The sequence below is a fragment of the Dermacentor albipictus genome, chromosome 1 (assembly GCF_038994185.2).
Source record: "Dermacentor albipictus isolate Rhodes 1998 colony chromosome 1, USDA_Dalb.pri_finalv2, whole genome shotgun sequence".
NCBI lineage: Eukaryota > Metazoa > Arthropoda > Arachnida > Ixodida > Ixodidae > Dermacentor > Dermacentor albipictus.
The window spans coordinates 132,116,746-132,141,002 of record NC_091821.1 but is presented as its reverse complement, the minus strand read 5'-3'; the positions used below and the strand labels follow the sequence as shown (position 1 = coordinate 132,141,002).

The following is a 24,257-nucleotide window of genomic DNA, read 5'->3' as shown; positions in this document are numbered from 1 at the left end:
ACGAGGTCACGGGTCCGTTTACCGGCTGGCGCTTTGCGATGGTGCGGAACGCGAAAATGAACGCGCGTGTACAGATTTCGGTGCGCGTTAAAGAACACCAGGTGCGTAATGAATAGGGAACCCTCCACCACAGCGTCTCTCATGATCCCTGCTTAGAATTGGGACGTTATGAAATCAATCAATCAATCAATCAATCAATCAATCAATCAATCAATCAATCGACTGTCTCCTTAAAACCTTCAATGATCAAATAAATCACGGCATTCTGGCTCGGCAGACGGTCACAAGCGGTCCTGTTCTGGCTCCTTACTCACCTCGCACGACAATACGCGAGATGTCGCCCCATATGTCGCGGACGGACACCGGACGGATACGGCCGGACACCGTCTTATTTAGAGATGGCTTCCCCGCCTTCCGGCCAACGTCGGGTGGTGCTCTGCAAGGACGAGCTCCCAAGAGACCAAAAAGCGCAGCGGGGCCCTCGGCGAGGTGCGTCTGACGGGTCGCCTGCCGGACAACGAATGCGCAACACAGAGGCACGCGGCCGACCAGGGTGCGCTAGAGCGGCGCGGTCGGCGATCATCCCTGCGGGCCGCAGCAGCCCGCGGGCGAAACGTCTCGGCTGAGCCAGCGCGCCGCAGACGCGCGAAGAATGGCTGCGGCCGTTCTTCGCTCGCACCGTGACCTAAGTCAGCCTGGTGTGCACAGCCGTCACGCGTGTTACTACGTGCGCCTCGAACATGGTTGACAGCAGTCGCTGACGACGTCGGTCGGAGAGTTTCTTCACTAGACGATATGCCGAGCAGCGGGCCTCTCCACACGTCGCCTCTGACCTCGCCAAGGTGGTTCATGACCTCAGGCTACAGGGTCGTGAATAACGCGTCAGGGGGATGGTGATATCTTTCCTTGCCACCATATCTGTTCCTCGAACCACCCAACCTTTGGGAACGCAGCTTCGACAGTGGCACTAGCGGGAGGAGGTCATCTTGGTTATATAAGGAAAGGAGCGGGCAGAGCCAAGAGTGCGAGTAGTTGAATTGTAACCTGAATCTTGCATCGCAACGCGCGCTCGCACGATACTGTACCATATAATTCTAGCTCGAATCTCTTGAATTAATTGATGTACTTGCGCAATTCATCCATAACTAGTCAAATCGGCTAAGGATCCAGGGCCCTATACTCACAAAGCAGTTCGTACACTAGGGCGATTATTAGGTACAGTGGCTGCGCAACTTGTGATATCGGACGCATACAGAAAAGGCATCAGGCCACTGATAAGCAGCTCCTACGAACAGAAAGCTTCGTGAATTGGGCTCCAGACGCGCAAGTGACACTTTTGCCCTTTTTTCCTTCAGAAGTAAGGTTGTCGTTATTATTATTATTATTATTATTATTATTATTATTATTATTATTATTATTATTATTAAGGTTGATAGGTCAGAGACGGCTCTCTGGCAACGAAAAAAAATCAAAATCTCTAATCACCAATTCTGTGACTCATACTTTGAAGGTAAGTATAATTCCCATTAAACCTTCCGTTTTTCCACGCTAAGTGTGCAAATTGGAGTGTAGTTTAAAACACTTTGCTTATAGTGGCTATGGTGTTGGGCTGTTAAGCACGTGGTCGCGGGATAGAATCCTGGCCAAGGCGGCCGCATTTCGATGGAGGCGAAATGCGAAAACACCCGCGCACTTATATTTAGGTGCACGTTTAAGAACCCCAGCTGGTACGAATTTCTGGAGTCCCCCGATACGGCGTGCCTCATAATCGGAAAGTGGTTTGGCACGTAAAGCCCCATAATTTATTTCTTACAGTTCAAAACCAAAGTATTATGCAGATGCTGACATGACGTGCACTATATTTTGCATTTTTTTTTCATTCCTTCGCGAAGAACCTTTTCGAGACATCATAATTACGTTCTAGCAGTGCCAGGAAGCGCACCTGTATTGAACGCGAACCTTGTCCCGAAATACACGCCGTGCGTATAGTGCGGTCAGTACCTGCACTTGCGCAGATTTTCTACGCTTAAAGGGACACTAAAGGCAAAATTTACTTCTACGATAGAAAAAAAAAAGTCCAATCTCAGCAAATGTTACATCAAAGACCGCGAAGCTGCATCAGAGACTTTCGCACCCTTCGAAGTATACTGGGTCTACGTGCTGGCTGATCTTAATGATGATTCCTCACCGACGCCCTGGCCCGCATGACCAGGCTGCGTTGATGGCACCTCTGTAACACCGCAGCCGTACAAATTACTAGCTGACCTACAACGTGATGCCAGAAAACATGACGCGAGAAGCAAAAATTACGCATCACTGGCTCAAAAAAAAGAGAAAAAAAACGAGCAAAAAAATGCGAAGGCGTTGTGTCTTTGTATGGGGGGTACGGAAGACAACGTTTATTTTATATTCATTAATAATTAAGTTTCAAAGCAAAGTATTCGGTACACCGACGCAGGTTGTGTTTCTGACTGATTCCGATGAGCGCACCGCCGCCGCTCGCCAGCGAAACTCCCCTTGACAGCATCGCCCTGTAAAAAGGGATACTTACCGAGGAATGAGGCATCGTATGCAGCCAGAAAGCAAAGGTGGCGCCCCCGCCTTCAACTTCCCGCACCAGAGCGCGCCGTGACGTCATGGATTCTGACGGCGCCTGCTCGGGCCTGGTTAGACTGCTTATCGGTCAAAAGTGGACTACACAATGTCTTAACAGAGCAGAATACTGAACTTACCAAGTTTCTAAACTGTTAATTAAGCCACAACGTTCCAACTACGTAAATTTATTTTGACAGGCGCGATGTCACCTGACGTACCGACGCTGGGTTATTGGCGCAAAATTAAAAAAATAAATAAATAATAAAACGTTGATGCTAACTCAAGGTGTGTGCTTTTTTTTTTACCTTGCGCCATAGTACCTAACATAGCTACATGCGCCAACTCGCCCAACAGCTAGGTAGGCTCCTAAACCACATTTTGATGTTGATTTCTCTCTTTTAGTTATAACTGTACTCCGCGAAATTAACGGAAATAGTGAGTTTAAAGAATACCTTACGAGTCTAAAGTGATGTAGTGTTTCTCTTTGCTATCCCTCTAAAGAGACCCCGCCCCCCCCCTTAGGGGGGAGGGGGGACAGCGACACAAGCTACGAGGCTAGGGTGCCTTGATGCGATACGTGAGAAATGCCGCGTGCAGGATGTGCGAGTCGCAGAAGCAACCCACGCGACAGGTCGCGGACGGAAAGCGTTCGGAAATTTCGCGTATACTCAAGCGTCTCGCTTTCGAAACAGACAGCGGCAAGGGAAAAAAAAAAGAAAAAAAAAGAAGCTACTTCGACGCGTCGCTTCGTGTCGCTGCAAACATGACACTGGGAGCATTCCATTCGTCAGAGGCAATTCTCCAAGAGTATTACGCACTCCACACCCCACCCATTCGCTCTGTGTGTCAGTGCGCCGCAAAGGAAAGCCCCTCAGAAGTCGCATCTGTCAGGCCGCGGGATCATCGCCTCCCCGCTGGGCACCGACAAGCGGGAGAAGAGAGCGGGGGGAGCCGAAGCCAATATAAACCACGGCCACCTTTGTTTCGCGGGCGGCGCCCCGAGACACGCCTTGAATCAACCCAGCAAGCTCGGGTCACCGATGACGCCGCGGTCCAACAATGGAGCCAGCCGTCGCCCATGATGGCGGGAGTGGACGCGCGAGCCCGGCACGAAAGAGAGCGCGGCCGCCGCCTTCTCCTCCTCGAACGGAACGCTTCTCGGAAAGCGGCATCCATCAAGTGCGGCGACCACGGGAACTCCAGAACGAGTTGGCCACGAACGCAGCAGATGCGAAAAATGCTGCGCCCGTTATAGCAGCCGACTATGTCGCTCGAGGAAAATATGGCCGTCATCACAGAGAAGAGTCATTCGTTAGACCGAGAAATACGCATTAGACAATTTCGGGCTAGCTGAAACTGCTTTTGATAGACCTCCCCGCCAACTCATCCACAGCCCCTTTCTTCGCCCCCCGCCCTTTAAAGATAAAATAAAATAAAAGATTTACGGGTATTGCACACAAACATAGTGCGATATATCAATGTCATCCGCTTTTCACAGGTCTTCAATTAAACAATACGGTTACATTTCCAGAGGACATTTGTGGCTAGAAAGATGGCAGAAACTTTATTCGAAAGTACGTTCGCCCCTCCTATTTCATGTGAGACTTTCGTTATCAGTTTATAAGAGGTGCTTGTCGCCACAGTATTGCTAAAATGTTGAATGTCGCACAGCCGCACCACGCAACGTATACCCTCGAACATTTTCACTTAGTATGAAGCCCCCACAGAATACAAAGATTGGCTCGGCAACAAAGGGACTTTTGTGTTTTATTTTTTTCGTCCTTGAAGATCGCCAACTCGCGCAGACAGAAACAGGTATAGGAACACAATGGTTGAATGATTCCATTACACCTTCAATCTCGGCTGCAGTTGCGGCACTTGTCCCATTTCAATATATACACACGCGATCGTAGCGCAACATCTGGGTCACGGGATTCTTGCTCTTAAAAGTTCAACGCGAGGCACCTCGTCGCCAATGTGGAACAGCATGCCATGCAGCGGCAATCAAAGGACAAGAAAGGCCGAGTCGATACGGTAAATCGGCACCGACGTACGTATATCCTCGCCGACCCATTTTATCAAAGAATAAGACCGGCATCGGGAAAGGCCAGAAGGGATTCCACCCATGAACCCAACCGAAACGCGGGCATATGCGCTATAGCCCGGTCCAAGCAACCGAAAGGATATCTGCTTTAACATCTGCATGCAAGGGAAAGAAAAATAAATAAATCAAAGAGCAGATAAAATGCGGTGCTTTACGGGACACAGGCGCAAAGGCTACGCGTTAGCTACGACGCGAACTCAATGCATACACGGCTCAGCTGGGATGGGTGCATACCACTTCACAGCGGGCACCAGCCAAAATGGTCGTACACTGTGTGCGCCACGTTACGGGGGCAATGAATTTATCGAACACACATCACGGCGCAGGGAGAAGACGACTCGAAACGCCAGCGATCGAGGTGCTTAGATGCGCACATACGGGGCAACCGTGAAGCATCCGTGGTGTCACAGTGTGTCGACACATACGGGACAACAATGCAGCGATAGCCGTCGGAGAGATCTATTTTCGAACCGTGAATAAATGCTTCCTTTAGCAACACCGCGACCTTGCCTGCATGAATTCCTGTAGATCACATTTCCCAGCAGTCGTATATACGATGGGCGTGCCGATCGTTGATGCGCCGTGCCAAAGTCCACGAAACAAAAGCGACACAGAGCTCGCACTTCCTGATGCAAAGAGAGTCAGTGTATACTATCGGTACATTCAAACGCGAACAAGTAAAAAAAAGGAGTCGAATGCGTTGTTGCGTTTCGAGGCTCGCCTAGCTTTGTAACAATGGCCTAATTCACACTTCCAAACGCGCATGCACACGGGACATACTCCATTCTTAGAACCCGTCTACGCAGCCATCATACGTCGCCTTTCCATGTAGTTAGGTGGAACGGGCATTCTGATCTGTTATTTGGTGTTTACGTTTTAATTTATGCTGATGGTATACGACGGTGTTATTGCAGATGAACTTGGAGGTCTATGAAGGAGAGGTAAGACCTGGCCCACGGAGTAAGATAGACAGGAGCGCCTACTCGTGCACGCTGGGCAGCTACCCTCAGCGGAGCCCTGGACTAGGGGAACCGCCCCTAGAGAGAAGATGGAAGACTCCATCTGAAGCCGCAAAAATCACTGCAAAATGGAGCAATTAAATAAACGTTTTTCATCATCATCATCCATTCGTTTGGAAGGCTGGAAGGGACGAATCCTGAGACGGCGGTTGCCTGCTCACAGCGTGTTCGCCAGACGGCGCTTCGCATGAGAGAAAAATGTGGAAGGGCCTGGGGAAGGAGGGGGGGGTGCTCCAATCACGTGGCTCCACTCAAATGATGGAGTGGGTGTGCGGCTGCGCTGAGTGTACCAGACAATAGTATTCTAGTACACTCTAGCTGCGCCAAGCTCGGGTCTCTTGGTCCAAGCGCTAGGCCGTGCATGGACAAACTCCTGTACCTCGATCTGAGCCCATGTGTTGTGCCGTCTGCACGGCACACGTCCTTACGCCAGTAGCACGCATACATATATTGCGGTTCGCAGCTAGGCGTTAGCAGACGAAACATGTCATCATTTCATTTTAATTAATTGACTCGAATTATACCTTACAGGCCCCAAGCTTTAAGGGAGGCTACATGGAATCGTACTATCGTACGAATCGTACTAATCGTACTAAAGGAACAAAAAAACACAAAATAAACGAAACGCGAAGACTACGCAACAAAAAATAAACTAGAAAATTGGGGAGGGGCGGATACAATGGCCGTCTGTGTGGTCTCGAGCTATGTCAGAAGACAGTGAATACAAGCTTTTAGGGCGAGGGTGCCATTTATTACTGTTCTTGTCTGAGCGCCGTTCAAGTAGACCGATGCCTCGCTTGCTTCTATTCTCGCGATGGTTTTGTGTCGCCCGGTTCTCTTCGTACCCTTTGGCGGTGCCATGAAGGCGGAAGCTTGACTCTTTCTGGAAGCAGAAATTGCACCGGCAGAAGTGAATTTTGACTTGCGCTCGAAGAGTTTGTGCTGTCGTCATTTCGCACTGTGGAGCTGCTTGAGTAGCTTTCTTCAGCATAATCGTCGTTGCAAGTCATATTCAAAGCATTTTATTCGCTGAACAGATCCCTGTATACTCCAGGCTGCGAATCGTGGGAATCGTTACCTTTATGAAGGCAAGGCTGAGAATTACCATTACGGCACGTGCCTACAATGAAACGCACCTACAATGCGTGCAGTTGCAGACAAATTGTTGTCCTTCTGCCTTTCCGCACCGACGTCTTGTGGTTGCTTTCGGCATTCAGCAACTGCTCCTGGGTTCCCTCAAAAATCATAGAAACTACTTACTTTTGAAACCGATCAAATGACTTTCTTTTCGTCTAGTAGGTCATTCCCATTATGTTCACTGCAGTACTTATCAAACATCAGATGCTTCTCGAAATGTCGCGCACATATTGGGCGCAAGCTCCGCCTCTAGAGAAGCTGGCGCCACCGTCAGCGTGACGTGGTATGAGGGATCACGTGGACACAGCGGCCAAGTCGGCTGATTCGGAAGCCCCGAAACGAGCTGAAAACGAAAGTTTAAAGTCCCACCTGCGCTGCGCGGTTCTGATTAAGTGGGGAGGTTTCTGCCGCTTCGGATGTGTACTTGACAACACTTGAAAGCCCCATGATGGGCTGTGGCTTCCTTTGAAGGTGTCCCACATGTCAGGCTACTGCTCGGTGCCACAGTGCCGGTTGTACGCAACGGAGCCCGGTGTCAGCCTTCACACGTACCCGCAGGACAAGCAGCTGCGTGATCGCGAAATACAGAACCGGCAAGCAGCCATCGGCTACAACTCGGGTGTCCAGCAAGCACTTCCGTAAGGAAGATTTCTGCTAGAGAGGATAGAGGAGGCCTACTTCAAGTAGTTCTTCCCCCCTCCATTCAATTGCCCCCTTTCCTTTAAAGAGGGACAAATAAAGTTTTTCATCATCATCATCATCATCATCATCTGCTACGGCGTCGGGGCTGCGATGTTCGCGGCGAGTAGCACAAAGCGCGCACTGAGACACTCGACCGCCCGCGCTGCCCGACTAATATGTCATGAAGCTTTGGTTTACAAACTTGTTAGTGCTTGATACTGACAAGTTCACTGGAATGGAAAGGGAACGGTAAAAAGCACATTAAAAAAGGCATGACATGTGATCATGCCTGTGTAGCAGCAAACAATGAAATGTACTGGATTAAGAAAAAGAAGCAGCCGGTAATTGCTCACTGAGAAGACCGATAAACATACAGTGCGACGCAACTTGAGAAATATCTTTGTACTTTGAATGTTTTTTTTAAAGCCCTGCACTATGCACTTTCTGTATGTGTGTGCTTTGTTTTTCTTTGCTTTTCTTGATTTTATCCGGAACTTTAAATTCTGTTCTTGTTCTACCATGTACCTACCCCCTCTGTAACGCCCCAAAGGCCTTGAGTGTAAATAAATAAATAAATAAATAAATAAATAAATAAATAAATAAATAAATAAATAAATAAATAAATAAATAAATAAATAATGATATTGTGACGTCCAATACGTTAGAAGAAAAAAAATATAGAATCGTCACGACGGGACATCACAAGTCACCTTCGTAGGCGCGGAAGTCCTTAAAGTTATAACGAGCTTATTTTTGAACAGCTCTGCTAGTGTCCACGCAACAATGGCTGTTTGTGTACTGTCAAATGCTCACAGCACGGCGCGAAACATTGTGCGCGCACGTGCATGCAGACGTGCAGTCGGTCACCACGAACCCGTGCGATCACTGCATTGAGGCTTCATTCTGCAAAGCTCCATTTGGTCATACAGACCGCCCACTATAAGAGCATATTTCACATAGTTTGCTCTCAGCGACTGCCTACCTTTCACGCAAGAAGCCGGTTCGGGGGACTGTATCGCGGCGACTGCGCGCAGTTGGCGTTCACTGTAAGTACGTATTCGGCAACCATTCTGTGTTTTCTGTTTGCCTAAAATTATTATTTTGACAGTAAAAAACTTCCTTCGCTTTGAGAGTACTATACAGAAATGCCCAGGAGGGCTCCTGCGTGAGGTTCTTATTGAGCGCCGGCAGCCAAACCTATGAGGAGCGCACCGCGTTATCCCTCATACCATATGAGGCGCTTCCGACAGATGGCGACTCCGAAAGTCCTCGCCCCCAATTTTGTCTTTTGCTTTAGGCGATCGCATACTTCCAAGAATTTTCCGTCGGCGCTGATGCAGCAGCTGCACATCAGATGGTGAAGATAGAAAACTTCTCCCGTCTTTTGCCATATGCAGATTTATAGAGATCACAAAAGACTTCATGAATTACTATTCTATTGTTCTCCCTTTTCAAGCACGAGTACCAACACACCTTGTTCCGCCGGGCATGATTAAACATACTACATTCATAGTAAACAAAGGACCGAACAAGAAAAGTAGGCTTAATACATATAACCTTCCCTTCTGCGCAAACGTTCGCACGTGAAAAACGTGTACTTCTGCAGTGCCTTTTCGTATAACTTTATTTTTTCGTTTTCTTTCTCTAGGGAAATGTACAAATGCTTGTCGCACGTGCAGGAAAAGCAGGAACATATGTTTATTTACGTGCTTTTTTATTTGTGCGCATACAATTTTGTGTTTGATCGCAGACGAATCGAGACGGCCGAAGGTCCGAATTTCTATAGCATACGACAACACAAGCTCGACGCGTGCCGCCCCACCAGCGTTTCCACGCGTCTCAGCAGACGGCGCTGCGCAAAGAGAGTTGAAGCGGTATGAGCCTTCGAACAGAAGATGAAGAAGCGCGAGAACCGGGAGACAGGAGAAGAGAAGAATGAAGTGGGAATAAAAATGTAGACAAGATGGACGCCAGTTCCACAGCAATGCTTTACGTCTACTGTGTCCTTTAAATAGGAACGCTACATTATTTTGGCGCAGCCGACAGCGAACTCCAACATGTGGGTGAGATTTTTCCTTGAGGAGACCTCCGCGGACAAGATCATCTTTTCGAGATACCAAGCTGAAGATGAACCAGCGGTGGAACTACCTCGCGAACTCAACTCGGCAGAACTCATGAACCTGGTTTTAGAGAAGGCTTCCATGGACCCTGATGAACTACGTCGGAAGGGTGCTGTGAACGTGAACTTGCCTCTGGTGATCTTCGACGAATTAGTTCTTCAACCGATGCGTCGACAGGACTCTGGATCACAGTCGTCGACGGAAGAGGTGAGCCTCGTTTTGAAAGCACTTCGGCTACAACAAGAACAGATTTCGCAACAAAACCAGCTGGTGACATCGCTTATAAGCTCTTTAAACGCTGAGAAGTCAGTGACTAAATTTGTAGAACCCGATTCATTCGACGGCATGTCATCAAGTCCAGAAGGTTGGCTTGAATTCTATGACTATGCTGCTGGGAAGAACAACTGGCACTCTAATGAGGACAAGATTACTAACATGCGTAGTTACTTAAGCGGTGTTGCACGGAAGTGGTATGATTTGCACATTATTGAAGAGGCTGGCAACTCTTAGAATCAGTGGAAAGAAAAATTCTTGACGACATTCCGAAGCAACCCAGTGCAAAGGTGGGACGCCGCGCTTAATTTCAAATTCAAGCAAGGCTCCCTCGTCGAGTATTTCTTTGACAAATGCCGCCTTTTAAAGCTGGCCGAGCCTCTGCTTCCTCCGTCTGCCGTAGTAGCACTAATAATGCACGGACTGCACGCGCAAGTCCTGAAGCAAGTGCAAATACGGTCACCTAAAACTATGGACGGGCTCCTGGAGTGCCTTCACGACATATCATTTACTTCAGAAGAAAATATAAACGCTAGCTCAAGCGGTCGCTTCACACGGTCCGGCGCGGATTGGTCAAGCCGTAATCAGCGAGAACCGCGCCGCCTTGCAGGCGGCACAGAGAACTTGGGTTGGCGCGCTCCCAGAGGTCGGGTGCATAACGTCGACAGCGACCCCGTTCCCCTCCTTTCGGACGCTGAAGAGGCTCCGACGACAACAAAACTGATAAACAAGGGTAATCAGTCCGACCCGATGACAACAACTGAGACTGTTTATTTAACTTGCTCTAGCCTACTTCACATCCCTGTCAAAGTGGGAAACAGACATATGATGGCTTTGGTTGACAGCGGTGCCTCTGTGTCTATAATTATTGCCAAGCTGGTAGATGCAAGTCACCTGCATAGTGGAAGAGTACTACGGGTGCAAGGCTACGACGGAAAAGTGACAATGCATAATCAATGGGCCTCAGTAAACATCGAGTTCCAAGGTCATCAAATAGAGAGTGAAGTACTGGTGATTGAGGGGGTGACGTATGACTTTCTGCTATCCAGACCAGATATAAAGAAACTAAAAATCAACGTTTACTGGGACGATGCTGTTTTAGTGGAAGGACTATCAAGGCAAGAGAGACAGCCTGATAGAAAAGATAACCTGCGAGTTGTCAAGTGTGCGAGGGATATTGCAACGACCTATCCTGAACTGGTATGCATAGGAAGCTACCCACCAGCGATGACGTCACACAAGGTGCCTTTCGAACTAACCGACAAGACTGTCATCCGAAAATCGCCTTATAACATGTCAAGAGAGCGCAAGATATGGTTGAAGAAGGAATTGCAGGAGATGCTAGACGCGAATATAATCCGGCCTTCGGTGTCACCCTTCGCCTCTCCCATAACTATTGCGCCGAAAGAAGATGGAACTTTCAGACTGTGCACAGATTACAGGGTTCTCAACCGCCAGACAGAGCTTATACCATTTCCCATGCCGAAGATAGACACGATTATAGATGAGACAGGTGGTTGCCGATGTTTTTCACGTATTGACTTGTGCCAAGGTTTCTGGCAGATCCCGCTAACCGAAGAAACAAAAATGTACACTGCTTTTATCACGCCCTTCGACCTGTACGAGTATAACCGGCTTCCTTTCGGCTGGAAAAACTCACCAGCATGGTTCCAGAAGATAATGAACGAAGTCCTGAAGCCTTTCCTAGGTGTCTTTTGTAACGTGTACATCGACGATATTATCGTCTTCTCCAAAACAGAGGCAGAGCATCAGGAACACCTGTCCCAGGTATTAAATGCCTTGAGCTTGGCACACCTCAAGGTTAATTTTAAGAAAAGTGCGTTCTTTCAAAGAAAAGTTGTGTTTCTTGGAAGAGTCTTTGATGGGACTACCAAAAGCACGAAACAAGAGTCCGTTGAGAGGATATCCCAACTGGTAAAACCATATGACGTCCACTCATTGCGTGTGTTTTTGGGATTAGCAGGACATTTCAGACCTTTCATAGAAGACTTTGCCATAAAAACAAGATGCCTCACGCGCCTAACGCAGAAAGCAGTTCCATTTGAGTGGGATGAGGAATGTGAGAGAGTCTACCGTGATCTGGTGCACAGAATCTCTGCTGACCCTATTCTACGCATACCAGATTTCACTTTACCCTTTGAACTGAATACCGACGCCTCACATTATGGAACAGGTGCAGTCTTGTACCAGAAATGTCCAGAAGCATCCGGCCGAGAAAAGCGACACGTAGTAGGCTACTACAGCTACACCCTCAAGCCACCTGAAGTCAACTACACCACTACTGAAAAGGAAGCGCTTGCAGTCCTTAAAGCAATTCAGTACTTCCGTACGTACCTAGAAGGTGCGAAGTTTACTTTGTTCACCGATCACCAGGCCCTCACTCATCTCTTGAATATGACCCAACCTAAGGGACGTATCGCCAGATGGGTGAACTATTTGCAGTAATTTGATTTCACCATCTCCCACAGACCTGGACCCCTTTTGACTGATGCAGATGCATTGTCTAGACTGATGATACAGGCCGAACAATCTGAAGAAATCAATGAAGTAAAATTGTGGGAAGGCACTGAACAATTGATGTTTATGGAAGGTCGCTATCAAGTCCCGCCAACGCTGATTTCAAAGGTTCTTTATTTGTACCACGATAGCCCAGAATCTGGAGGACACGACGGATTTTGGCGCACCTACAACAAGCTAGTCAAGAGATTTACGTGGCCTCACATGAAAGAAGACGTCAAGCAATACGTTCGTTCATGCCACCTTTGTCAAGTCAACAAAGTGAAATATAAGCAGCCTACGGACGCCATGATAATACCTTGCCACTCGAACGTGCCTTTTGAAGTTATACACCTTGATTTTGCCGAGCTGAATAAGAAACGAGAAGGAGTCCGAAAAACGCAAGCTTTTCTTCTGGCCATAGATGAATGCACCAGGATGGTCGCGGCACGGGCAGTATAACAGCGAATGGGCTTGCAGAGCGTGCTATACGAGATGTAAAACAATACATCAAGATGTACGATAGTTTCCCTGGTGGTTGGAAATGCTCTTTAGAAGCAGCTGTACGACATCACAATCGCTCCTACACCAGTGGCTTGGGATGTAGCCCGCAGTTCGCTTCTTCAGGAGAGACCCCTATTCTTCAGGCGGACCGTGAATTGGGGCTGTTAGAAAATCTCAAGATCGTCGAGGAGAGGAAACAAAAATCGCAGGAGGAGAGGTACCGTAAACGAATGAAACAAAATTTTGACAAGAGACATTGCTTAGATATCCCAGACATTCAAGTAGTTAGGAAAGGAGTAAGAGAATCCAGTGCCAAATTTTATGGTCCTTACTCTGTGACAAAGACAGCCACTCAGAAAGGAATATTGAAGACTGTGTGGTACATTGGTGAACGGGGCGCAGTTGAATGTGCTTCGATTGGAAACGTTTTCAAGTATTACCCCAGGAGGGGTTAGCAAAAGAAACCTGGAAGGGTGAAGCGGTATGAGCCTTCGAACAGAAGATGAAGAAGCGCGAGAACCGGGAGACAGGAGAAGAGAAGAATGAAGTGGGAATAAAAATGTAGACAAGATGGACGCCAGTTCCACAGCAATGCTTTACGTCTACTGTGTCCTTTAAATAGGAACGCTACAAGAGTATTAGAAGGAGACGCGGCATTAAATTACATCCGAAAAATAAAAGCCAAGTAATTCAAGGCAATGACGAGGTGGTTCTAGAGAGAGGAGAAGAGAGAGAGAGAGAGAGAAAAAAAGAGAAAAGCCCAACATGAACGAGAACCAGAGGGAAAAAGAGCTGGTGCTGAGAAATTTCAACTGGAAGAAAGCCAAAGCGAAAATTTGTAAGCGCACATCCACAGGGTTAGGCGAGGTTCCCGTTAGGCTGATTAATGAATTAGGACCAAAAAGTAAGGAAGCTCTGTTGAAAGCAGTAAAAAAAAGCAGTGGCTCATAGCCCCGTAAAGAAGAGGCAAAAGTGAAGCGAACAGTGCTTACATTCTCTCCAATCACGCATACAACATAGAGCACAGCATGTCGAAAACTGTCATCATCAATGGCTCGTACCCCTGGATACAATGGCTGACACCCCCGGAAGCAAGCAAAAATGCGATGTTTCAAGTCGTTTCGGAACAGCACATGCACTCACGAGCAGGAGGCGCTGCCATATACGCAAAGGACGAAATGAATGTACATTTGTCCTCTTGACTAGTAAGAGGACAATGCCAGCGACTGTAGGGATCGATGTCTGTGCCGTATAAACGAAAGACGTAATTGTCATATCCACTGTGCATATATCTCCAGGCCCACCTGCCGTGGTTGCTTAGTAGCTATGGTGTTGGGCTGCTAAGCACGAGGTCGCGGGATCGAATCCCAGCCACGGCGGCCGCATTTAGATGGGGACGAAATACGAAAACACTCGCGTACTTAGATTTAGGTGCACGGTAAAGAGCCCCAGATGGTCTAAATTTCCACAGTCATCTACTACAACGTGCCTCATAATCGGATCGTAGTTTTGGCACGTAAAAAAAAAACCCATAATAATATCCAGGCACACTCAAGTGTGATATCGAGAAGTCCATGACCCCGCACTTTGCATGGTTTAGCCTGTGATCATCGTTGGATACTTCAATGTGGACATTTCAAAACCAGACAAGAAATGGTTCAGTCAGTTTGTGCTAAAAAAGTTTGAAGTTCGACACCAATCTAAGTCACTCAACAACGGTCGCGTACAGATTGAACTTTGACCAAGATTGTAACCAAACTAATCAGAGTACATCACGGTAATCACAAAGCTATCGTCACTGCCATTACCAGATGACAAAAATAAATACATTTACCCTTGTCTAACCCTGTGCGATGTGCTACAGCTTCGCTGGTCATCTATCTTCACAGAGTGCAATGGCTCCTCATTTTTTTTTTTGTCTTTACTGGCAAGCCTCATATTCCCAAAAGAGTGTTCTTTCTGGTATAAGAACAAGCGTCAAAGATAACTTTTGTCATTTGCTCGACAGTATAGCGCGAAGCTATCAAAGAAAACCCCACGCGGGTTCCTCAGAAAGAAAAGCTTCGCAATAATAATAATAATTAAAGAAATACCCTGCTCTGGGAAACGAACCTCGGGACAGGACCTCTCCGTGGCGGTCGTTGTACGATCACCAACACGTTGGTCATTCACCAACAGAAGCGTACTTTAATTATACAGCGTCACTTAATAATATTCCTCCTTAGTACATAGGCAGGCTAAACGAGATAGGAAGGTAAGATTTGGCATATAGAGAATCGAAGAACAGGAAATGAGACTGCCAAATTCGTCGGTGCGTTATCAGCACAGTCATAACTAATAATTAAAACTTGGCAAAGTCGAGGTCAAGCGAAGCACCGTCGTTCACAGAACGGCTTTCCCAGATCGGTCGTTTTCGGCGCTCCTCTCATCAAAGACAGCTCTTCACTGCCATTGCAGATAGATGCCTGCAGAGCCTTACGAATCAATGGCACGTACCCACTCTGGGGTTTGGCAATGAATCGGGCAGCCCAAAATGACGGAAGGAACTATCGCAGATGTCAGAAAGCAAAGTGTAGCCGTCGTTGTCGTGTCAAAGCGGCATGCATGCAGTGCCGAGGCCCGTGGCGCAACGATGGCGCAGCCGGAGAGAGAAGGCTCTCCCATTCACACAAAGGCAACTCACGCCTGCAACCGCCGCCCGCGGACGTGTGCACACCGTCAAAGCGCGCACTTGGTGGGGCCCTCCTCGCTTCTGATGGAAACCGCGTTCTGAAAGACCGCGCCAGGTTGTCGCCGCTGCGAAGAAAACACCAGTTCTTGCGCTTCCCTTGGCCAATGCCCCTCGACACGATGATGCGCGGGCACAAAAAACGCAGTTCCGCGAGCGGCCATCAGCCGTCGACGGGAAGGAAGCCCGAGACAGCGAAGGGTGTGTGCGCGCCTTTGCCGGTTTGTGCAGGCTCGACCTCGCCGTCCATAGAATGATCTCGTGCGCGGCGTTTTGCACGCGGCGAGCGTCGAGAGACAGGTTGCCTGATCACCGCGCGATGTGCGCCTCCGTGAGGCTGTCTGGCTGCAGCAAACGGCCAAGGCAACGCAGTGTTGAGGCTGCGGGCAAAGCGCGTTGATAACTGATGCACGGCACCTGTGTTCCTATACAAGCAGCCGAGGGAGTGGGAGAGGCGGCTCACCGAGCTCTGCGTTCACGTGGTTATTTCGTTGCCCGGTACCGCTCTGGCCATTTTCAGGCCCACGCCGTGTATAACGGAGGCAGTCTATACTGGCATACGTGCGAAGTGAACTGAGGAAGCATTAAAGGACAGGAAGAGGTTAGCTATAGCGATAAACGAGACAGAGTGAGGAGAGAGACGAAAGAATAAGGAACACGCGAGCAACGTTATCTGTACATAGAAGCGCGAGGAACAGAGCGATTCATATTGTTGTTATTTTCACAATGGAAAAAGTTAATACATTGATTCCACTCAAAAGTTAGTAGAGAAAGCCAGCGTCATCACGACCATGACACGAACTCGTAAATGGCTCGACGGTTGACGTCATTGTGCCACTCAAAGTCGGAACATCACACGGTTCCCTGCGTCAACAGTGACCTGCAGCGACGGTCAGGGCAAAGGCGCGCAGACAAGCATACAATGCTCTCTCGGAAATGTTGGTACAGCACGAAAGCGGACGAGCTCAGCAGCCAAGCTTCGACACGAAGTTACGAAATTAATTCTGCAAAAAAAATACGCTGTTACGGTCATACTTGTAGACACCAACAACCACTAGCTAACGCGATTCAACAAGCGCGACCTCGCTTTCTTTTTTAATAGTACATGTGTTGGTTTAGTGCCTAAATATTTTAGTATAGAACTTACTAGAGCGAAAGCTAGGTAAGGGGGCTCACGCTGAATAATAGCGCGAACAACATTACCGGCTCATGCCTGCTCGCTCCGTGCACGTGCTAAAGAAGATGTACAAGAAAAGCGTTAACACTATGTTCGGGAAGGGCGGGTATACTCTCCGGAGTTTTCTGTGATAGCGCGCAAAGACCACTGCCATATTAGTGCATCAAAATTTTCAGTCCCACAGTTCAAGCGCCGTCCCATGCACAACAATATTGTCTAGCTTTTTTTTTTATTTCGAACACTTAAAAAAGAAGGCATACAAAATTTTAATGAAATTACGTCACTACAGATGAATTACCTACACAGGCGGACATGATTTAGGCGAGAAACCAACGCAATATGTTCCCTGATAAAAATATTTCCATTAATTAACTCCATAGGTATACAAACTTTACGGCACATTACAAAGCTGGTGGGACTCGCCTTAAAAGTTTAGTTACGCGTTTCTACGCTTCGATATGGGGCGCGACGTAGATCGAAATAGCTGGCATCAAATGATTCGTGCAATTTACCTGATTACGCACGCGGCATCGCGAAGTGGGTCTTTCTGTTCCACGCTCCCCGTGCCTAGAAGCGTGGCTCAAAATGAAGCTGCTGTCGCACGCGCCTCCCCACGAAAGCCCGTGCCTTCCCACGAATGTACTCCCGACTGGCGCTGTGCGAAATTCCCGATCGGATGCAAGCTCGCTTCAGCGGCAAGGCAGCGACGGGCCGCCATTTCCGCGCGTCAAGTTGCTCATGCAGCCTTTCTTTTTTACTCGGCCCACCCCAAGTGAGAATCGGAAATAAAAGTAAATTCAATTCAATTCGATAAGGCGAAGCTTCATCTTACACCGCGCTATACATCACAGGGGGGTTTGGCACTTGATGCCAGTTATTTCGGTCTATACGTCACCATTTTAAAATGGAGAAACGCACAACTATAGTCGGATACAACGTAAGTCTGCATAAGTCTGCCCACGCCCTCACAACCACGAGCCACTGTTCCTCCACGACGCTGCAAATAGCTCGTACTTCAAGCTTTCCCTGATACCTAAATAAGGCGGTAACCACAAAAATAAAATTATTAGCGCGTAATTTTGTACGTTTCCACTCGCATATCACAGTGGAATGGTGAAAGCTAAATTCTTGATTGAAGTGAGATAAAATTGTTGCTTCGCTGCAAGTATTTATTGTCAAGTTTCACTTCAGTTGGCAGTGAAGTTTCATGAGTAAAACGGAGTCCGCAGTGAAATTAACTGTACCGCGGACTTTTGAAAAGCGAAATGCTCAGACTCCATTACACTTTGTCCATGTCTGCTGCACACCTCATCGCTTCCGTCGATGAAAAGACTATTTAAGAACGGCAGACGCTCCGGAGGTATCAAGTACGACGCCATTTTGAAAAAGTCATATGACGACGATTTTGTTTGCTTCTGTAGTTGGCTGGCGGACTAACACAACCCCGCGCGGTTTGTGTGCCTTGGTTGTCAACTGCTGTTTTTTTAAGTTGCATCCTACCATAAGAAGTTAATTCATGTAATTAGTGTAATTAACGAAGGATCTCGTTTTGATTTTTTTCTTGTGAATTATGTTCGTATGAGCAGATAATTCATCTTAGTGACGTGATTCGGGCAAATTTCATAGGCTTTGTTTTTTTACGTGCTGAAAGCAAAAAAAAAAAAGGCACGCACTGCATATACACATCATGCAGGCCGCTATCATCCGCAAATTTATCTTCTTCAAGAATAAAAAAAATGTTTATTTGTTTCAAAATGAAATGCTACGTATATATTATACAGGACAGGGCACCAAAATCGAAGATTGCACCGAAACCCTCAAGCACGGGCAACATTACCGGTTTTTATATAAAAGAAGGCAGGCAGATCGTAAGCTAGAAGTCGCCATAAATTATCGGTATTTGCTTCTCGCCATGCTATGAGGTTAACGTTTATAAACTGTAGAAACAACAAAGAAGAAAAAGGAAAAAAGGGAGCAAGGAAATTTTAAAAAAAAGAATGTCAACGGACAATTGTGAATCAAATGACGTCAGAGAAGTCCGCGCGCTCGGAATAACGGATTATTTTAAAGATGTCTGCATATACTTCTTGATTATGTTGCGATGAGGTTATGCAAGAAGCTTTGTTACGAGTCTTCTGGGGAAAGCAAGTTTTCAGAGGACTGGAATGCTTTCTTTGGCTATCATTACCTTCATATGGTTGCGACTAGCAAACATCTGGCATCTCGGTTTCCCTTTCTCTCGTTAATGCGACAAAAGAGACGACGAGAACGCGGAGATCGCCATGATGTGCTTGAAGATGGCTGACTAGAACGAAATAATGATGGAGAGAAGTTCGCACGCGGATCAAGAAAAAAAAATGCGCCACATGCAGAAGTGAATTTTTTGCAACGTCGGAACAGCTGTTTTATTATTCGAGGATTTATAGCGCGCGGGTGAATTTTTTAGTGGAAACAGAGAGAGGAAAGTCAGGGAGGTTAACAAAACAGACACTAAAATTCGCCTGTGGTATATGACGCGATTGTGTCGCATCAGATGGATTACTTGAAGAAGTGGACATTCATTGCACACTAAATAGCAGAGCTTAATGTCAGCAGTGGTGCCACTGACAAACGGACATTTGCAGCAATTTTTGGAGCAAAAGAATATTAATTTCGGAGCAGTTTGGAGCAGCAAAATACAGATATCGGAGCCCATCGGAGCCCATAACTGCCAATTGCTGGACACGTCCTAGGCACTTTTGAAGCCTTCAAATTGACAAGCGTCATTCCAGAAAGTATTTGCTTCGTGTAAAACAATGCTGATCTGCCTCTTAACACAAAAAAGAGAAACCTAGATTTTAAACTAAATTTCAATGAGGAGAGAAAACCTGTTCACACAGGTTATGATTTTTTTTTTTTTATTGACAGCTACCAGCTTAGCCATGTTTTCAGCACGGCTAGGGTTAGCATCAGTGAGAAACACCTGTCCAGACTGAATCTCACCAATGCTCTTCAGTTCCAGGGCACGCTCAAGCACAACTTACACCTGGCGCTTTTCAATGGTCTGCTTTTCCTCGTAAAGGTTGGAGCCTCTGCTCAGCAACTGGCTGGTTTACAATTGATGCCGACCGATTACTCAGACACCGACAATTCAGACGTGCTCGATTATTCAGATTGCTTCGCGCGGCACTCTCATTGGACCATAAGCTTAAAAGGGCCCTGAAACACTTTGTGAACATGACAAAAAATGTTGTCGATCGCTTCACAAGACTCCTGTGAACATGAGCCCAATATTATTGCACTGCATGAAAGTAGGGAAATTAGAGTTCCGCGTCAAAAGCAGACAACAGTCGCTTGCTCGCGCCTCCGCAATGTCATCATCAAAAGCAGCTGGTCCACCAACGGTTGGCTGATTTCGTGAACGTGAGAACATTCTCACTAATACATAAACTGTCAATAAGTTAAGTACATGAAAGGTATATATGCATGCTGTCTCAAAAAGACAGATCATTTGTCTTTGCCCTGCAAGTGACCTCCGAGGTGGCAGCAGCGTGCTGCACAGTGTAGGCTACTGTGGCCACCACGAGGTGCCGTAAAGAGCCCAGTGATGTCACTGGCCCATGCCATTTCGGAGCAGTAAAATGGAATTTAGGAGCAGGATTATGAAAGCAATAGTAAACTCCCGATATTATAAAGTCCTCTGAAGTTCAAGTATCAGTACTTTTGATAAAACTAAAGCCAGCTACGCAAATAGCTACTTGCATAAGTCATTCAGTGACCCATGCAACAGACACAGTTTCTGTGAACAAGTAGAGCTGTCAAACAAAGACGTCCCTTTTGATTTGATGATTTATGGTATATATGTTTATATTGAAAACTTCAGTGATTCATTCCAAGGCAACTTCATTTTGTTTGACTCTTCAAGAACGCTTCAGTTCCGAAATATTCACCAACAAATTTGACACGATCATACGATCCTTCCGCATTCGTAGGTTGTAGTCTATACACAGGTCCCCTTCCCACAAATTCACGTACATACTTTATTCAGGGGGAATGTAACCCAGAGAGGGCACTATGGCACAGCTGCTTTAGCTCTGCCAGGCTTCTATAGGCTATCGTGCGACATAATCACCTACGTCACATGACGGGTTCGTATGTGTGTCGGGACTTTCGCCACTGAATGTGAAGTTAGCGTACCGAGTGCCAAACTTGATGGTCAAAACAGTCATCGACTGATTTTTTTTCTTCTTGCAAACGTTCGAATAATCGGGCAGTCCAAAAACACCAACTTTAGCACCAAAGTAATTTAGTTGCTTTTTCTAACGTCAGCGGTATGAAAATTTACTTAATGCACTAGTGGTGTGCTTCACTGATATACGACCTACTTAAAATTCCGCGATGGTCGAGACCGCGGAGGCGGTTCACGTTCGCTTGTTGCGCTGCATATATACCTCGATGTGCGTAGCGTGCCGCCGCGTAGTGCAGATATGCGGGCGCGTCTTTTCACTGTGCAGTGCTGTCAGATTAAGCTCTGATGCAAGCATTCAGTTTGGAGCTTTCGGCCTACGCGCGAGATTTCGCCGGTCCGTCCATTAAGCGCAAATATATACATATATATATATATATATATATATATTCGCAGTGGTTGCCGGCACATCACCTGCGGACCCAATCTGGGCTTCCGGCCTCCAGTCTAGCCCGTGAAATCACCTCGTCAAAGAAAATGGCGGATAGGCGCCAAATTGAATGGCGGCAACTTTGTTCACGACCGCCATGTCTGCGAGATCATGCGGAATATATCCCAAAAGTTCGAGTAAAATACCGTGCAGCGTCCGAAACTTCGGTCGGCGATTTACATTGGTTATATAGAGGAGAGAAGCGCGGGGTCTGGCTCGGCATCATAGCAGTCGCTCGCTGTCGCCTGAAAACCGACGCCGTAGCGTTGCTTAAGCAACCCGCACGCGCGGAGGGGAGTGGGGCCCGGGTGCAAGGGGCCAGTGGGGAGGGGGGGGGGGGTGTCATATACGTCTGAAGACACCCGGAAATTGTCGATGTCCTCGCCTCCCTCAACTGCACCCGGGCACGGGGGGGGGGGGGGTAGGGGGGGTGACAGAAGACCTATGGGCCCCGGGCGCCAGACGACCTAGCTACGCCACTGAATCGAGGTAAATGCAGGACATGATTAGAGACTCCCGAGGGACATTCAAGTACTTGCCCGATGACGAAAGCACTCCTCAGTTAAATTCTGTCACTAGTACTCAACCCTTCGTTGAGAAAAAAAAAAATCCTTGTATTGCATTATAACACGAAATAAAATGCTACTTCTCCAGTTCTATTTCATTTTTGGAAAAGAACTCATTGAAATTACCCTTGACAATGACGCGGGCGGTCGAAAGGTTTCATTTTCGCTCGACTCCGCGTCGCCCACGCTTTCGCGTTTCACTAGTTTCATTATCGCGTAGTGCTACGCTGGTTTTGCTGGCTCGCGAAACTCGCACAAACTGCAAGAAGCAGAGAACTCAACTTCCATGTGATGTCGCGGGATGTCCGAACGGTCTTTGCCACTTGACTAAAAAGAAGCCGCAGCGGCGAATCCACAGCACTGTCTTCGCTCTGTACCGCAGTCTGTCTGGCGCCGTTTTATACTCACTGATGGCAGCAAAGGGTGGTATGGCGTATGCAACGTCACCACTGCCCCGGTTGGGTGGCGGGAGATCTGAACTTCAAAGAAGGCCTTCGGACTCTTCAGATGCAATTTTCTCGTAAACTAAGTCTTTTCTCGGCGCGAGACAAGCGTTGCGAGGTTTCTGAGATGGCATTTAAACGGTCCACGTCGACTTAGTATTTGCCTTTAGTGTCCCTTTAACGGGATGTAATCACTTTTTTGTTTCGCCTTTTTTAAAATCTTTTCATGCTTCAAGCGTGTAGGCTTTTCAACGCATCCAAGTTCCTGTTTATTCCATTGACAGCACTTGTTAATTGCGCCGGGCAGTGCCGCGTGATTCAACAAGCATCTCCGTTCCTGCTCTCCGAATTTATTGTTTAGCAATAAAATTTGCATGGGGAAGAAAAAGAATAGATGCCATACTGGTAGCAAGAGAGCAACGCCTGGTTAAATGTGAAGCATATAAAAAAAAAAAGTAAGAGAGTGAGTGAGGCACAAAGAGGAACGCAGCAAGCCACATGTGGTCTCTCTCTCTCTCTCAGTTTTACAAACACTACTGTGGCACAACTGCTTTTCCTTTCTCTTTTTCTTTTCTTCCCCCCCCCCTTTTTTTTCTTTTTAGTTGCCGATATGTGCCGAACCGTGAGCACGGAGAGAGGATTCTTCCCGCTTGATTGCTGGCCGCTTTGTTTCCGTTTCTCTCGACTGCTTCGTCGCGATGGAAGCGTGGAAGGAACGGCGGACCACCTGCACAGTCGGAAAGCGCGTGGGGGTGTGGGAGGTTGAAGGAAAGGTTAGTAACGTCGCCAGAGGTGAGGTCTGTCGTGCAGTGGCGCCCTCTGCGGCAGATCGTACGTCCCGTGCACGGACGCCGGCGCGCATCGACTGGCGCACGGGGGAGCGCGCGCAGCTCCGAAGACAGACGGCCACCCTTTCGTGACCCCACTTGCGCACAAAGTTTTCCAGAGCACAATCGCGCCTCTCTGCCAGGGGAGAAATGGGCTCCGTCTGAGCGGGCACACAACGACGACGCGCTCGAGCGCCCTCCCTGCCGAAGAAGCACGGAGAGAAGTCCACGGGCAATAAATAAACACAAGCAAATTCTCGAGGCTAATAGCCATGACGACCGCCATACCATGCGCCTTCCGAAGTCCCTGGTCGAGTTGTCGCCCGTCCCACAGGTCCGGCGGTCTGCCATCTCCAGTCATGGCCCGTGTGCCGTGTTTTTGTTACAGCTAAACTTTCGTTCTCTCGCGAAAAATATATACTATCTATGTTTTTATTTCTTTATTTATTTTTCGCCACTTTCTCGCGCGCGAAAACTGGCGGCAGCGACGAGGATGTGGATACGCTGTGGCCGTGACGTGTGGCCCGTGATGTTTGAAAGTGCGCGACGTTCGCATCTATACGAGTTTTTGTTATTGTCTCAAACGTTTATTAAGCAAGAAGGAAACCAGAGGCCTCTTGCCAATGCATCAGGCCTCTTGTGAAGAGGCAAGGGAAAAAGTTATGATGGTTTATGGGACAGGAATAACAGACGAAAATAATATGGTGAGAGATAATGTGCAAAAGAGCGTCCAATACTGCTTTTGCTAGTTGGCGTGGACGCGTGGGGCGGAATTAGGAGGTCCTTAAACGGCTGAGGTCCTAAGTTAGTTGGGAGGGTGTCCGCGTCAATCTGCCGTTCCCATTGAAACTGGGGACAGACCCAAATGATGCGTTTGTTGGCTGCTGCGTGCCCGGCCGGCGTCGGCTGCT

The 24,257-nt window shown here is 47.7% G+C and overlaps 2 protein-coding genes across 2 annotated transcripts in view; one reads left to right on the top strand and one right to left on the bottom strand.

Annotated features, from left to right (window-relative positions):
* Rhp (GTP-Rho-binding protein rhophilin) overlaps positions 1–24,257 on the bottom strand; it is a 241,708-nt gene that overhangs the window by 156,477 nt on the left and 60,974 nt on the right. The gene's annotated exons all lie outside the window — the stretch shown is intronic.
* Positions 7,336–24,257, top strand: part of LOC135896172 (uncharacterized) — a 36,159-nt gene continuing 19,237 nt past the window's right edge. The window contains exons 1-2 of the mRNA XM_070532659.1: positions 7,336–7,493; positions 19,763–19,916. Of these exons, the coding sequence (XP_070388760.1) occupies positions 7,336–7,493; positions 19,763–19,916 (312 nt within the window). The remainder of the gene's footprint in view (positions 7,494–19,762; positions 19,917–24,257) is intronic.